Below are 14,035 nucleotides of genomic sequence, written 5' to 3' on the forward strand. Positions count from 1 at the left end.
TCGCAACCGTCGAGCATTCCTCATCGTTGCGAACCTCTCACCATTCTACATCGCTGCATCTACACACTTTACTCAATAGTCACATCCGGCCTCGGGCCACCCCAAACATTTGCGTCTCCATTCGCGTGATAGATCATATGTAGCCAGCGAGGTTCATTATGGATTGCAGCATCGTTGCTGTGCGTGGGTAAGAGTACAGGTGTTGATGTCGACACTGAATGAAAAGTCTATGCTGCCGCGAAAAGTCGATGGTGCCAAGCGAATCGGACGGCGCTACCTTTTAGACTTGGGCGCTTTACGCCTAGCGCCCTTGCGCGAATCAGACATTCCTCCTCCGTCAGGAGTGGTGTCAGCGCGGGCATGTCCGCTCTCGCGTACGTGGTTGAACAGCTTAGATCGCGAGTCGAATCCCTCTCCGCACACGTTGCAAGCCTGCAAGAGCATCGAAAATAAGCCGTGAGCCGCGACGAGGATGTGACGAACAGAAAACCCTACGCACCTCGGCAGGCAGCTTGCCTTTCCCCTGCTTCTTCTTCGCCTTTTTCTCTGCCGTCGAATTGACCTTCACGGCGGGGAACTCGCCACCTTCAGTAGCCAGATCCAAGGGCTCCCGGCTAGGCAGCGCCCCCTCCATGGGTTCCTCGACACCTCCTCCCGGCGCCTTCTCGAGCGTTCCCGGTGACGGCCGCACAGGCGACTCGGGCACGTCGTTGTCGAGCAAGTCGCCTTTCTTTTGTCGCTTTTTCAACTTGGCGCGCGCCTTCTTGCTCAGAGGCTGGCTCGGAGGAGATGATCGACCATTTTGCGTAGACTCCTCCACGTCAAGTCCCCCAGCACTGTCTCCCGAAGACTCTGCATAGTCTTGCAAGCCCAAGGTCGCAACGTCTTCCTCTAGTGGGACTGCAGCAGTAGCCGGAGTGGTCAAGCGGTTCAGCCCGAGCTCCTTATCCTGCTTTCTCATTTCACGTTTCAGCCGCGCCACTTCTGTCCGATGCTTCTTGCTTCGCTCATGGTTCTCCCAAGCTGCTCTGGTCTTGAATTGCTTATCACAAGCGACGCAATCCCAGTCTTGCTGCTGGGGTTCCAAATCGTCTAGAAGATCTGAATCATCAGACTCAGCTCTGCCATCCGTCGGGAAGTCGTCGATGTCATCGAGCTCGCGACCATCCTGCTCGCCATCTTCAGCTTCGGATTCGAACTCGGAATCGATTTCCACCGGCGCCTGACGTTCCCAGTCTTGTGGCACGTACGCTGCTGCCCGCTCTGCCTCGGCGCGAGCTCGTGCTTCCGCCTCGGCTCGTCGTCGTGCCAGCTCAGCTTCGCTTGCTCTGCCGCTTGCATCTCCCGCTGTTGCTGCTTGGTGTGCCTTCCATCTCGGGTCGCGCTTGCGCAAGAACGTCACGAGGGACTAGACCGGACCGAGTTGGTCAGCGGTTGATTGTAGGCACAGTCTTCACGGGAGTCCACTCACACGGATAGTCTCATTGTACTCCTTTCGGCCTGCCTCCCTAGCCTTCTTGTTGTCCTTCTCCATCATCCTTCATGCAGTGGAGAGATACTTAGTACCGCGTCAAGAGATATCAGCTTCACGAGTAGCGGCACTTACTTCTTGACCCTCCGATCTGGCGCCTCACTGAGCTTCCATCCATCTTTCCAACCGAAGCTCTTACGAGTAGTGTAGCCGCTCCAGGCTTGATAAAAGTCACGTGCGGCCATCGAATTTGCGGCCACGACCTCTTCAGCTCTTGAATAAGCCCAGGGCGTATGACTGTAACCAAAGGATGGGTATGAGACGTGCGGCGTGGCTGCTTCGCCAGGATACGAAGCAGCAGCGTAGTCCTCTTCGTACAGCCGCTCGAAGAGGCGACGAAAGACGCCAAAGAAGCCAGCGTCGCTATCAGCCTTTGGCCCAGTGGAAGGCAGCGAGAGAATAAAGGTAGGGTCCAGGAAGCGCAGCAGGTGCCGAGGAGTCAGACCAGGTGTATTGCTGCCCGGATTTGTAGGCTGGGCCTTGCCGGTCTTGAATTGGCGGAATTGGTCTTCGTCCCAGCCTTCCTCACTGTGGCCCTGCGCATCACCGCCCTCCGTCTCGCCACGGAGAATGGCATCGCGATGAGAATCGTACCAAGCGCGTTCTTGATCATCGCACAGGACCTCGTATGCTGCAGAAATGAGTCTGAATCGGTCATTTGCGGCTTCGACATTGTCTGGATTCTTGTCAGGATGGTACTTGAGCGCTAATTTCCGATATGCGCGCTTCACCTCGTCCGTGGTCGCGTGGATTTCCAGACCAAGCAAGCCGTAAAAGTCTTGTTTGTGGATGCCATCTTCGGTGAGGTCGTGCGCAGGCACACCCGATGCAGCGCCTCTGCTGCCGGCACCTTGAGATTGGGAAGCACCCATTCAGGATGTTGAGTCCCAGATGCTCGAAAGCTCGTGTTATATGCGGACCGGTGTGGGCAAGTCGTGCGCTGCAAGCGGTGAGTGATGATACTTTTCAACTGCGCCACGATTACGCAGATTCAAAATTCGAGCTAGGCTGGACGCAAGCCCGCCTTCCAAGTGCAGGTCCCACACCTCTCACGTGATCTGCAAGCGCTGGAGCCGCTCGGCATGCGTACGAGAGAACGCATGTACGCACGTCCACGATCTCCGCACGCGCAAAGAGCAGCTGCTGATGAGGCGCGGCAACCAGGATAAGCCGCGAGTTTGTGTGATGCGGTGAAGTGCGCGTGCGACACGCGCTTGCTGCGTGCCAAATCCATCCCTCGGTTCGAGTCGTTCTGCCCGTCCCAGTCACCAGGGATCTTCATCCACCCTACCGCGACCTTCAACAACATCATTCGCTGGCACTCACCTGTTGCTGCCACGCGTTCTCGTTCTGCGGACACCCGTGTCAGAGATTTCTACTGCCGTCCTCCAGCCTGACCTCCCCTTACCCCCCCTCTCCCCTCGCTGCGCCTTCCATCCACCCCAACGCCAGTAGCTGACTGTGCGCAGAAGCTGAAGCGCGGATCATTGATCTTGTCTACCTTGTGCACCGTTGGACCTCGCCTTGTCTAATCATTGGGCACCACCCATCTCGGATCAGCCTTGGTAGGCTAGATCGCCATCATGGTAAGTGCAGGCTCGCAGCTGGATACCAAACGATGCGGATCTGTACCGCGAGTGTGGCTGACGGCCAGAGCTTCTGGCTCACAGGCGACACTCAACGTCAAGGATGCGCTGTCCTACCTCGACCAAGTCAAGGTGCAGTTCGCAGAGCATCCGGATGTCTACAACCGCTTTCTCGATATCATGAAAGATGTGAGTGCCAAGAACATCGTATGAGCGTGCGACGGACCGCTACTTCTTTCCACCCCTCACCGCGACATAGCCATGCCCGCGTCTGTGCTCATGCTATCAAACCTCGCGTCGTTCCAAATAGTTCAAATCGCAAACGATTGATACGCCAGGCGTAATTGAAAGAGTCAGCACGCTTTTCAGAGGCCATCCATCGCTCATCCAAGGTTTCAACACTTTCTTGCCCCCGGGCTACCGCATCGAATGCTCACTGGATCCCAGCGAGTCGAATCTGATCACCGTCACCACGCCCACGGGAACCACAACTCAGACCTCTGGCGGGGTAGGCATCGCTGGAGCCATCTCCCGCATGCAGCATAGCGGCAGTGGCTCCGCTTCGAGTGCTGCAGCCGGCTCTGGTGGTGCGTCGGGTGCGGGCAACGCTTCCACAGGCTCACAGCGCGAGCGCGGCACGCCTGCACCTAGCGGTGCACCACCTCCGCCTCATACTCCAGGTGGCAGCTCGTACGGAGGCGGTGCCGGTGTCTCAGCTGGGACCGCCGGCCATGCACCAGCTCTGCCTCCTGGCACCATGGCCTCGCTTGGCACGCCTCAGCGTCAGCCGCACTCGCCTGCTTTGGGTGGACCAGCTACGCCTGGTGCCACTGCGGGCGCGGGAGTGCTCAGTCACGCTTCGTTCGGCAGCAGCGGCGCTGCTAGTGGTCCTGCTGCTCAACAGGCCGGCGACCGCAGGGCGCCTGTCGAGTTCAACCACGCAATCTCATACGTTAATCGCATCAAGCAGCGCTTTTCTAATGATCCCGACACGTACAAACAATTCCTCGAGATCCTGCAGACGTATCAGAAAGAGCAGAGACCTATTGGTGATGTGAGTGAAGCCGTAGCAACCCTGGTTCACTCACGCCAAAAGCATTATTGGGACCGCGTTGCTTACGCATATGCGCCTTCTGTACTTTTATCAGGTGTATGCACAAGTTACAACGCTGTTCAACAACGACAAGGATCTCTTGGATGAATTCAAGCAATTCCTACCAGACACCTCCGCTGGTGCACCACCCAGCGGCGGCAGCCTCTTTGGCATGCTCGGCCACGCTTCGACGGGTGCGAATCAAGCTGGCGTCGCTGCTCCAACTGCGAGTGCAATGGGTCCGTCCCATGTTGGAGCTCAGATTCACGGCATGCATGGCATGATGCAAGGCATAGCACCGCCTGGCAGCGCTGCCACCGGACGCCACGATGGTGGAGTACCACCGGATTTGAACAAGAAGGCTGGAAGCGGCAGCAGAAGCAAGAAGCGAGCTGGTGGAGGGGGCGGCGTGTCAGGTCAAGGAGCGACAGGGTCTGAGCAAGCAGCTACAGGACGGGGTAGCAAGAGCAAAAAGAGCAAGCACGGGCACGCTGGGGCCAAAGTCGAGGGACACAGCCCGCCGAGAGACATGTTGCCGCCTGACGCCGCAGCTGCAGCGGCCTACAGCAACGCTCACCTCATGCATCATCAGCCTCCACCACACGCGCTGGTCTACAGCATTGATGGATCTCTCGTTCCTGCCGCCGGCCTAGGCGCTGGCATGGGCATGGGAGCAGATGCCTCGCTGGTCCCCGTCGGTCTCGGCGCCGGCGCTGCTGGTTATGGACTAGGCGCAGGAGCTGTTGCCGCTCCTCTTGCCACGACTGACGAAGTAGCATTCTTCGATCGGGTCAAGAAGCTGATCGACGATCGTGCCGTGTATCTGGAGTTTTTGAAGCTGCTCAACCTCTATACACAGGACATCATCGACATTAGGACGCTCGTCGATCGTGCCTCTTTGTTCATTGGGGGCGATCGGGAGCTTTTTGATGCTTTTCAGAGGCTGTGCGGCTACGACATGGGCAAGCATGGCTGGCTCGAAGCCGAAGACCCGATCATCGAGAATGTGCCCGCGCTGCAGCGCGAGCGCGTCGACTTGAGCAACTGCAAGACTTATGGCGCCTCGTATCGCAAGCTTCCAAAGTCAGAGATCAACCTGGCGTGCAGCGGGCGCGACCCGATGTGTTGGGAGGTCTTGAACGATGTCTGGGTCAGTCATCCTACGTGGGCGAGCGAGGGCGAGAGCTTCAATCCCCACAAGAAAAATGTCTATGAGGACGCCCTCTATCGCTCGGAGGAGGAGCGACATGAGTACGATTACCACATTGAGGTGAGCACGCACACGCTGCCCTTGATTTGATATCGAGCCTTTGTGACTGACTCCAACTTCCCTTCAGGCCAACTTGCGCACTATTGCTCTTCTGGAACCTATTGCCGCACGAATCCAGACTATGGATGCGGAAGAGCGCGCTGCGTTTCGACTAAAGCCCGGTCTTGGCGGGCAGTCCAAGAGCATCTATCAGCGCGTCATTAAGAAAGTCTACGGCCGCGAGCACGGAGTCGAGGTCATCGCCGCACTGCATGACAACCCCTGTGTTGCTGTGCCCGTAGTTTTGGCACGTCTCAAACAGAAGGACGAGGAGTGGAAACGTGCTCAGCGAGAGTGGAACAAAGTTTGGCGCGAAGTGGATGCACGAAACTACTACAAGAGTTTGGATCATCAAGGCGTGAACTTCAAAGTCAGTGACAAGAAGACAATCACTAGCAAAGCTTTTGTCGCCGAGATTGAATCTCGCCGGGCACAGCAGCAGCAGAGACGTGTCACGATCGACGCGACACTACCACGACCGCGCCCGGATCACCAACTTGCCTTTGCAATGGACGACATGGTGGTCTTGACAGATATCATCAAACTCTCCCTCAGCTTCCTAGATCGCGCGCCGTACAGCAAAGGTGATTGCGATCGCATTGAGCATCTGCTGCGCACCTTCATCCCTCTCTTGATGTGCTTAGACCAGAATGAATTCGACGACGAGATCAACGGTGGTGTGGCTGTAGACGGTCGCGACGCAGCTGGCGCGGACGACGACGCTGAAAGCCGCATCGACGACGACGCGCGCAGCGAAGTTTCTGACGCAGACAGCGCCGCTGCCAGCGGAGCGTCGTCGACTGTGAAGCGCGGAGGTAGCTCAAAGCGGCACGAAGCCGACCTCCGTCGCAAGTTGCTTCGCAATCAGGCCGAGACTTCTGGAGCTGCTCAGGCGGGTGCTGATGCCGAGCCCATCGCCGCACGAGCTTCAAGCCCTGCCATCGCTGCAGAGGTCAAGGCAGCGGCTGAAGCTCTCGACTCTGCGACAACCCCTGTCGTAGCTGGCGCCAATGCGGAGCCGCAAGATGTCTCCATGACGGATGCGAGCGACGATGTCGCAGAAGCCTCTACCGACAAGACAGGTGATGCCAAGTCGGAACAGGGAGTCATTTCTAAAGAGGGCCAAGCAAGAGATGACGCAGGTGACATCAGCTCGGACGGTCCTTCTACGTGGATGGATCAGGGCTCGCTGCAAGCATACGACTCGTCCAAAGCGAAGACGGTCCCCGCGCCAGGCTCATCCCACATCGCTAAGGCAGTTGCGTCAGGAAATGACAAAGGTGCTTCATCTCGCAAGTACAACTTTTTCTGCAGCACCTCGCACTACGTCTTCATTCGTCTCTTTCAGTTGCTCTACGCTAGGCTATCTAGGATGAAGCAGCTTGGGGAGCAAATGGCGTCGGCCCAGCCGCCAAAGAAGCGACTGAATCCCGTGGCGCTCGAACTAGGATTGCAAGACCCAACGACGGGTCCTGCGTCTGTCGTTGGCAATGCGGCAGCTTCTGCTGCTGTCAACAGAGGTAATGAAAGCACCGCAGCTGCCGTCAACGGCAATGGAGTTGTCAGCGATGGTCCAAACGGCGTCAGCGCTGCCGTTGAAGAAGACGGCTTGTCCCTATCACCACTGCGGTACTATGATACTTTGCTCGACTTGACCGAGAAGTTCTTCGATGCTGAGTTGGACAGGGTCACTTTCGAAGAGAGCGTGCGGTACATGTACGGCATAGAAGGCTACGTCGTCTTCACCCTCGACAAAGTTATTGGCTCGCTGGTCAAGACCGCACAGGTCCTCGCAACAGACAGCAAGTGCCAAGAGCTACAGTCAATTTTGGAAAGGGATCGCGCAGTAGGTGCGGCGGCGGACATGAAGGCCCAAATCGCCCGTCGTATTGCTGCAGAGGAGGTGCTCGGTAAAGACGAGCACTTGTTCCGCATGGAATGGATCAAGACCAGCAGTACGCTCCTTGTGCAGATGCTTGCCAAGGAGGACCTTACGCTCGGCGACCCGCAGACTGCTGAAGAAAGGTGGCTGCAGTATGTCTCTAGCTACGTTCTTCATGCTCCGACAGAGGGACTCTCCGTGCGCGTTCAAGCGCCCTTCTTGGACAGATCTGTCGGCGCTCATCCTGAGGACAGGTCCGAGCCTGCCGGAGCCAAGGTGATCGCTCAAAGCGGCCTTGGCATCAAGATCTGCATTACAACTTTGCGACTGTTCTACGATGACCGTGGCTACGAAGACGTCTTTGCAAGAAGACTACAACGACCTCAACTGGCACGACGAGACAAGGTCGCCAAGAAACAGAGAGGCGCTAGAAAGACGAAGCTCGATTCGTGGATCTCAGATCGACTCGCAGCAATCTCAGAGGGTTCGGCCGACAGCGCAAGCAAGCAAGGCCAAGATGTGGCCAATGCAACCGTGGCTGAAGATGCATCGAATGGCATGGACATCGATGCAACCGCTGCTCCTGAGCAAACAGCGAAGCAGGATCAAGAGGCAGTTGCACCGACCGCTGTGACCTCTGCCTCTTGATCTTGCGTATTCATTCACCCCAAGTCACCCCCACCATCATGTGCCTTTCCATACTCGTTCGGGTCTTCTGTATCAAGTTCTCCTTTTCGTCCAGAATCGCATGACCGTCATAACCGAGCCAAGTCTGCCCTGACATCATGGGCACCGTACATTGCCCGTGCTAGTGCACCTGGCACTCGAATCGAAGGGGGCCTGTCTTGTGGCTGCGCCTAGGCCATCTTCAAGCTCTCCATTCCGTCTCGACCTTCAATGAGTGTCGCACGTCCTACATTCATATTGTCGGGTCTGCAACAAGCCTTGGCCGTGCTCTTGCTAGACCTCGACCGCCGGCAAGAAGAACTGCTTAGCAGAAGAGGAAGTCAGCGTCACATGGATTCGTGCGCCCAGACCGAGGTTTCAAGCACGCACCGTCATCACGCCGCTTCCCGAGTCTTCTTCGCCTATGTAAACCTGCAGAGAGACAGCGCAGTCAGCAACTTGCAGAGCTTAGCGCGGAAACGCCCAGAGCCCACTTACGTAGAAGATGGCACAATGATTCTCGCAGATGCTGGTGATGGACTTGGTCTCTACGACGGAAGAGGACAGAAAGCGCATGAACGATTTCATGTCAAGTCGAACAGAGCGATATTCACTCTCCACTCGGCCGTGGCGCGCCTGCGTCATGATTTCGAGGTCTGGATGGTCCAAGTCGCGCCACGTCGTCTCTATCTTGACCTCGTCCTTTTCGATCGACAATTTGAGTTCGTGCGCTCGATTTGCAGACACGGTGATGGTGTCAGACAGCGGTTGCATGCGTTCAGCGACTCGTCGGATCTTGTGAAGGCGCGGTAGGTAGATGCATGCCTGTCACAAGAAGTACCGGTAAAGGGGAGACGAATCAGAAGCGGCTTGGCATCCTACGCGCGCAAGCTGAGCATCCTCTCACATCGGGCACAGGACATTCAGGCTCGCGAATGCGACTGATCTCAGCTGGTCGGAGCACCCGTATCAGCACTTCTTGAGAGATCTCAAGGCGCGCTCCGTTCACGGTGCTGTTGCCGATGGTAAAGTTGAGCAGAGGATCACGATCGCGCTTCGCTAGGCGAATGATGACGTCGACGGCGTTGATCGATGATTTCAAGGCGTGCAAGAAGGTCTCGGTGGCCACCTCGAGATTTATCTGATCGTTAAAGTTGGACTCTATGCGGAGGACGTCTGGCTTGAACAGCGCGTTTGTCATGACTTGTGACCAAATTTGGACTCCCTCGGGCGCATCAGCCCCGGTAACAATGATGTCGAAAGTGCTCTGAGAAAATCGAATGATGCATTTGTTGGCAACCTTTCCCACAGACTCTGCCGAGGGAAACAGGTCGTACTCTCAGCACTGCACCTCCCGAGGAAAGCGTGCGTGCCTGCCATGTCACGCGACACTTACGAATCATTCCATGCAACGTCTTTGAGTCGGTCAAGCTGACACGTAGACGCATCTTGGCGGAGCTGACCTGCGAGAGCAGGGCATGACACCTCTGACCACTGCTGCACGTCCAGACCGCACCTTCCAAATCGATCGAGACGGCGTTAGGAGCGCATACATGCAGCTTTCCTGAAGAATGAACGATGCCTTTGCAGTCTACGGCAGCTCCGCGTTGGGGGCACCTCAGTCCAGCGGGATCAGACGATGAGATGGCGCGAGGGTCTTGATTGCTGCGAAAGAATGCCGATGATGATGTGTTGAATCGAAATCATGACTTAGGCGACCGAGCGAGCTGCAGCGCGCGTCTCACAACAGAGGTCTCCGCGTGCGTGCATGTTGTGTGCGGGCGTACGCGTGCGTGTGCGTACGCTGCGCGCCGCCCTCACATCCCCGAGTCGTGACTTGTGACTGCACCGGCGCGACCTCAAACTGCGTACGGCAAGTCGTTTCATCAAAAAGTGCTTCCCTCAAGCACTTGGATAAGCTTTGTGCCCCAAAGAAACGGGCAGTCGTGAGTGTCGCGACTCTGATCTCGGCAAGACAGCACACGCCACAAAGTTTTCGAAATGGGTATCGCATTGCAGATCAGGAATGGCATCTCATCGCAGACCCATGGCAGCAACCAAATCCCTTCGTGGCTTGAAGCGACCCGGGTGATCAGCCGGACTGTCCTCTGGCAGCATCAAGGTCGACCAGATATCGCGAAGCTGTACGAGATCAGTGATCGTCGTATCGCCGATGCCCCGCTGGGAAACTGCTGTGTCTGCTTTGCCGTTTGAAGACTCTGCTTCAACCCATCCTTGAGTATATGCATTGCCCACAAAGGAGACGCGGTAGATCAGCCCCGACGAAGTGCCAACGACGCAGCTTTCGTGATCCTGTTCACATGACGGACTTGGATGAGCTACGCTGTCCATAGTACGTAAAGTGTTCACAGTGATCAACTCACTAAGATGATGGACATTGGATTCGCAGCGGGTTGCGCAAGAAGGTCTGCCTGCTCTTGCCATGCTCCACCGAGCGGCACCACAGTCCTCCCACCGCCCTGTTCTTCATCTTCCCTTCGGCCTTCCAATCTCAGAGTCGTCGCAAAGATGCGGCGGTCGCTACCAGCTCTGCTGCTGAATCGGCACGCGCTCACGACGCGTCTCTTGCCTGGGTCCACGCATCCTGTCGCTCCATCGGGCATGCGAACAATATCGATGACTTGGGGCGCCACGGTCAGGTTAGGCGCTATCCTGGTGCGCTTTGCCTCGCCTCCGATGTCATCGCGCGTCTCAAGAGCGGATGTGGAGGAAGGGAAAGCAGGTAATGACGGCGAAGCAGGAAATCCAGCTTTTGAGGATGCCCCAGGCGGGGTTGGCCATGGCATAGGTGACACCGTCTTGTTGAGACTGCGACGCTTGTCTGACGAAGATGTAGGCGCAGGCCGCGAAGGGGTGCCGATGGATCCTGCTCGGCTGAGCGGTTGGAGGACGCTCGGACTACGTGCTACGCCAGGCGAGCGAGACGCCGGCGCTCCGGACGCACGCCTGATCGGAGCCGAAGTCGCGGTGGTAGCATCTGATGCGTTGCTCGCCGTGGAATCTCGTCGAGAGCGACTTAAGTTGGACAGACTCGTGGAAGGCCGACCACCTGCAGTGCTCTGTGTCGAATCTTTTCGACTTCGAATTGGAGTGCTTCTTGGCGACTCCTCCTCCGCCAGGGGCTCGATGTGCTCGGACCATTCGAGGTGCACCACGGAGTCTCGACTGGCCACTGTGATCGTACGTCGGTGTGCGGCGAACCATTGTAGCATGTTCGCATCTCCGCCTAGCCCAGCCAGCTCGGCGGAGAGCGCCTTATCGTCTCCGCCCAACTTGCTTATATGGAACTGTCCGATCATCTGCTGCCTCTTGATGGAAAAGGTGCGGACGATTGCGTCGACCGTGCATGCGACGATCTTGTCGTCGTCTACGATTGACACGCCTAGCGAGACGTTTGACTGTTGGCCCCATCTGATCACCTTCTCCCCAGTACGCCAGTCCCAACAAATCACCGCCTTGTCTTGGCCTACTGTTACGAGGTGGCGCGCATTAAGCGCAAGATTTCTGATGCCTCTATTGTGACCTGTGAGCGTGTGCAAGAGCTCCCAGGTGCGCATATCCCACACCATGATTCTGCCAGTGTCGTACAAACCTGCACAGAGAATTGCACCGGGAAGAAAATCTAGACAGGCAATGGCTTTCGCTTGCAAAATCCTAGTGCATTTGCCTGTCGTGAGATCCCAGATCCGAACAGTCTGGTCATAGGAACCGGTGACCAAGGTTTGTCCCTTTCGCTTGACCGCCGTGACAAAGCCAGTATGGCCCTCGAATAAATCCACTCTTTGTGCAATGCCTCTAGCCCAATTTCGCTCACGCCAGTACAAAGCTCGCACAAGCGGCTCCCAGCCTGCAGGCTGGTCAGGAGGAATCACTGGCGTCGGATCCGCTTCAGTAAGCGCGATAGCATGGGAGCGCCAGAGCTCTGGCATCGCCGCGATTTCTAGCCATCTTTTAGACACTTGTCGGCATCGCAGTAGCTGTCACACCACGTGTGGGAATGCCATCAGAATAGTGGCGAAGGACATCCTGTGATGATTTCACTCACCTCTCGCACTTCAAGCTTCTCGAAGATCGAGGTGATTATTCGATCAGGCAGGGAGGAGATCATGTCTCTGCTGAGCCTGAGATGTCTGTCAATCAGCCGACTGAGGACGACCAAGTCTGCAGGTTCTGCAGCCGAAACCAAGATGCTGACTAGTCTGACGCGGTGTTGATGAGGCAATGAGCGAAACTGAGATTTGAGAAGCTCTTCGTCAAAGTGACCTCCGCGAGTCGTCTTGTCCTGCGCCACATTGCCATTTGGTGCAGCTTTCGGCAAGAGCATGCCGGTGTCGAATGTGGTGAGGGTGCTTGAGGATTGATCAGACTCTGGTTCTATGGGTTCTTCGTCAACTTCGCTGAACAGCACGCATGACCTCCACCCTAGGTCGTGCGCTGCACGTATATTGAGCGCACTATCATCCACGAAAAAGGACTGCTCTGCGGTGGTGCCGACGTGGGCCAAGGCCTGCAGGGGAGACGCAAAGCGGCGAGTCTGAGAGTTGCGGGGAGGCTTGGAGCTTTACAGAGCGCGTGCACTTACGGCATCGTAGTACTCCCTGTCCGGCTTTGAGACAAATGAGTCTACCGCATAGTCACAATAGATGACGCCCTCAATATATTCGTGCAGACCCAGCAGCTTAAGCACCCGCACAGCATGCTTTGGAGGGTGCGGTGCCGTGATGCCAGGGTGAGCAAAGGTTGGAGAATATGGAAGGATTTGATGCCATTGCTCACAGCAACTTACGGTCTTGTACGCGTTCGTAAGCGCCCATATCCGCGTCTTGGTACGATCCACATCGGCCAATAGTTGCTGTATTTCCGCGTCCGGTTTCAAGATGTCGTCGAGCGGCAAGCTGGCATCGCACTTGGCGTCATAATCCAACGGGTCTATCTTGTGATGCCTGACGAGCCCTTTGATAGCCAGGCCGTAAGAGCTGTAATAATGTTTGTGCAGACGCTCTGCCTCCGACTCATCCAGTCCTAGCGTCAGAAAGTAGGCTCTGATGCGCTGAGCCATTAGCTCTGCTATGCGCGATGACTTGCGGTAGAGGGTGTTGTCTGTACACCAGGACAGACCAGCCGTCATCAGCTCGCGTCAGAAGTGCGACAAGGTTACCACGCGGATATCTCGCACACGCTCACCGATGTCAAGCCAAATGACGTTTTTCGCCTTGTCCTCCTCCGACAGCTTCAATGCACTGTCCCACAGCGGCAGCACACCGACTCTTCCGAGTGCCTCTTGGTCCACGTGGCCGATGTTGGCCAAGGTGGATCCATCATTGGTGATGCTCGAGCCACCGTGTTGCAGGGACACAGCCGCATCTGAAGAGGCTTGGCCGTCGCTGCTCGTCGCTGCACCAGCGTCCTCCTTCGCTGCTTTCGTGCGTATGCTGGTCGCGCGTTGCCTCGGTCCCACGCTCGTCCTGCCACTCGGCTGTGCCGGCGATGATTTGTTGCTACCGCTCAGTCGTGAGGCAACGGATGGGGCGCTGCTATGCGCACCTCGGGACGTCGATGATGGCGTACCATTGTTCGCGTCGCTGCGCAATGCAGAGCGTCTGGGTGTAGCTGCGCTGATAGCTGAGCCAGATGACGCCCTGCTTTGGACTGGAGGCTGTCTGCTACTTCTTGTCTCTGACGCCGGCTTGGCTGTGGATGTCGAGGCTGGTGAGTCGCCCATCCTTTGCTTCTCGGTCAATTCCGTAACCAATCACGTGTGCTGCATTCCGCTCATGACTCATCAGTGAGTCAAAAGTGATGAATGGTCTCCAAGACAGCGAGCGTGGTGTCGAGTCAAGGATCGCGGGAACGCAATCATGAACGATGGTGCGAAGCGCGTGCATGGGCGTGAGCCGTAAAGTCCTGAGTCACGAGCTTCAGTAGTGAGCCCGTCGACTCGCTGCAC

General features: G+C 56.8%; 4 protein-coding genes across 4 annotated transcripts; 1 reads left to right on the forward strand and 3 right to left on the reverse strand.

Moving 5' to 3' along the window:
• Positions 1–928: 928 nt before the first annotated feature.
• On the reverse strand, positions 929–2,403 carry IE81DRAFT_290994 (DnaJ-domain-containing protein; the record flags this gene model as incomplete). Its single annotated transcript, XM_025511878.1, has 5 exons — positions 929–1,068; positions 1,165–1,408; positions 1,472–1,538; positions 1,607–2,039; positions 2,079–2,403. Coding segments are annotated over 5 exons (1,209 nt in total), but the record flags the coding sequence as incomplete, so codon positions are not given.
• Positions 2,404–2,766: 363 nt separating this feature from the next.
• Positions 2,767–8,292, forward strand: IE81DRAFT_323988 (hypothetical protein). Its single transcript, XM_025514117.1, has 5 exons — positions 2,767–3,117; positions 3,202–3,306; positions 3,428–4,171; positions 4,266–5,480; positions 5,548–8,292. Exons 1-5 carry the CDS (start codon positions 3,115–3,117, stop codon positions 8,047–8,049), a joined length of 4,569 nt encoding a protein of 1,522 aa, XP_025369146.1. The 5' UTR covers positions 2,767–3,114; the 3' UTR covers positions 8,050–8,292.
• On the reverse strand, positions 8,206–9,759 carry IE81DRAFT_150246 (cell cycle checkpoint). Its single transcript, XM_025510431.1, has 5 exons — positions 9,464–9,759; positions 8,975–9,381; positions 8,566–8,892; positions 8,458–8,499; positions 8,206–8,388 (listed from the first exon to the last, which is right to left on the reverse strand). The coding sequence occupies exons 1-5, from the start codon at positions 9,513–9,515 to the stop codon at positions 8,362–8,364; spliced, it is 855 nt and encodes a 284-aa protein (XP_025369147.1). The 5' UTR covers positions 9,516–9,759; the 3' UTR covers positions 8,206–8,361.
• A 342-nt stretch (positions 9,760–10,101) lies between these two features.
• Positions 10,102–13,810, reverse strand: IE81DRAFT_290968 (hypothetical protein; the record flags this gene model as incomplete). The annotated part of the gene is made up of 6 exons (XM_025511877.1): positions 10,102–10,380; positions 10,452–12,065; positions 12,134–12,595; positions 12,671–12,787; positions 12,875–13,188; positions 13,273–13,810. The coding sequence occupies 6 exons, from the start codon at positions 13,808–13,810 to the stop codon at positions 10,102–10,104; spliced, it is 3,324 nt and encodes a 1,107-aa protein (XP_025369148.1).
• Positions 13,811–14,035: the final 225 nt, after the last annotated feature.

The sequence above is a fragment of the Ceraceosorus guamensis genome, assembly GCF_003144195.1.
Source record: "Ceraceosorus guamensis strain MCA 4658 unplaced genomic scaffold IE81scaffold_35, whole genome shotgun sequence".
Classification (NCBI taxonomy): Eukaryota; Fungi; Basidiomycota; class Exobasidiomycetes; order Ceraceosorales; family Ceraceosoraceae; genus Ceraceosorus; species Ceraceosorus guamensis.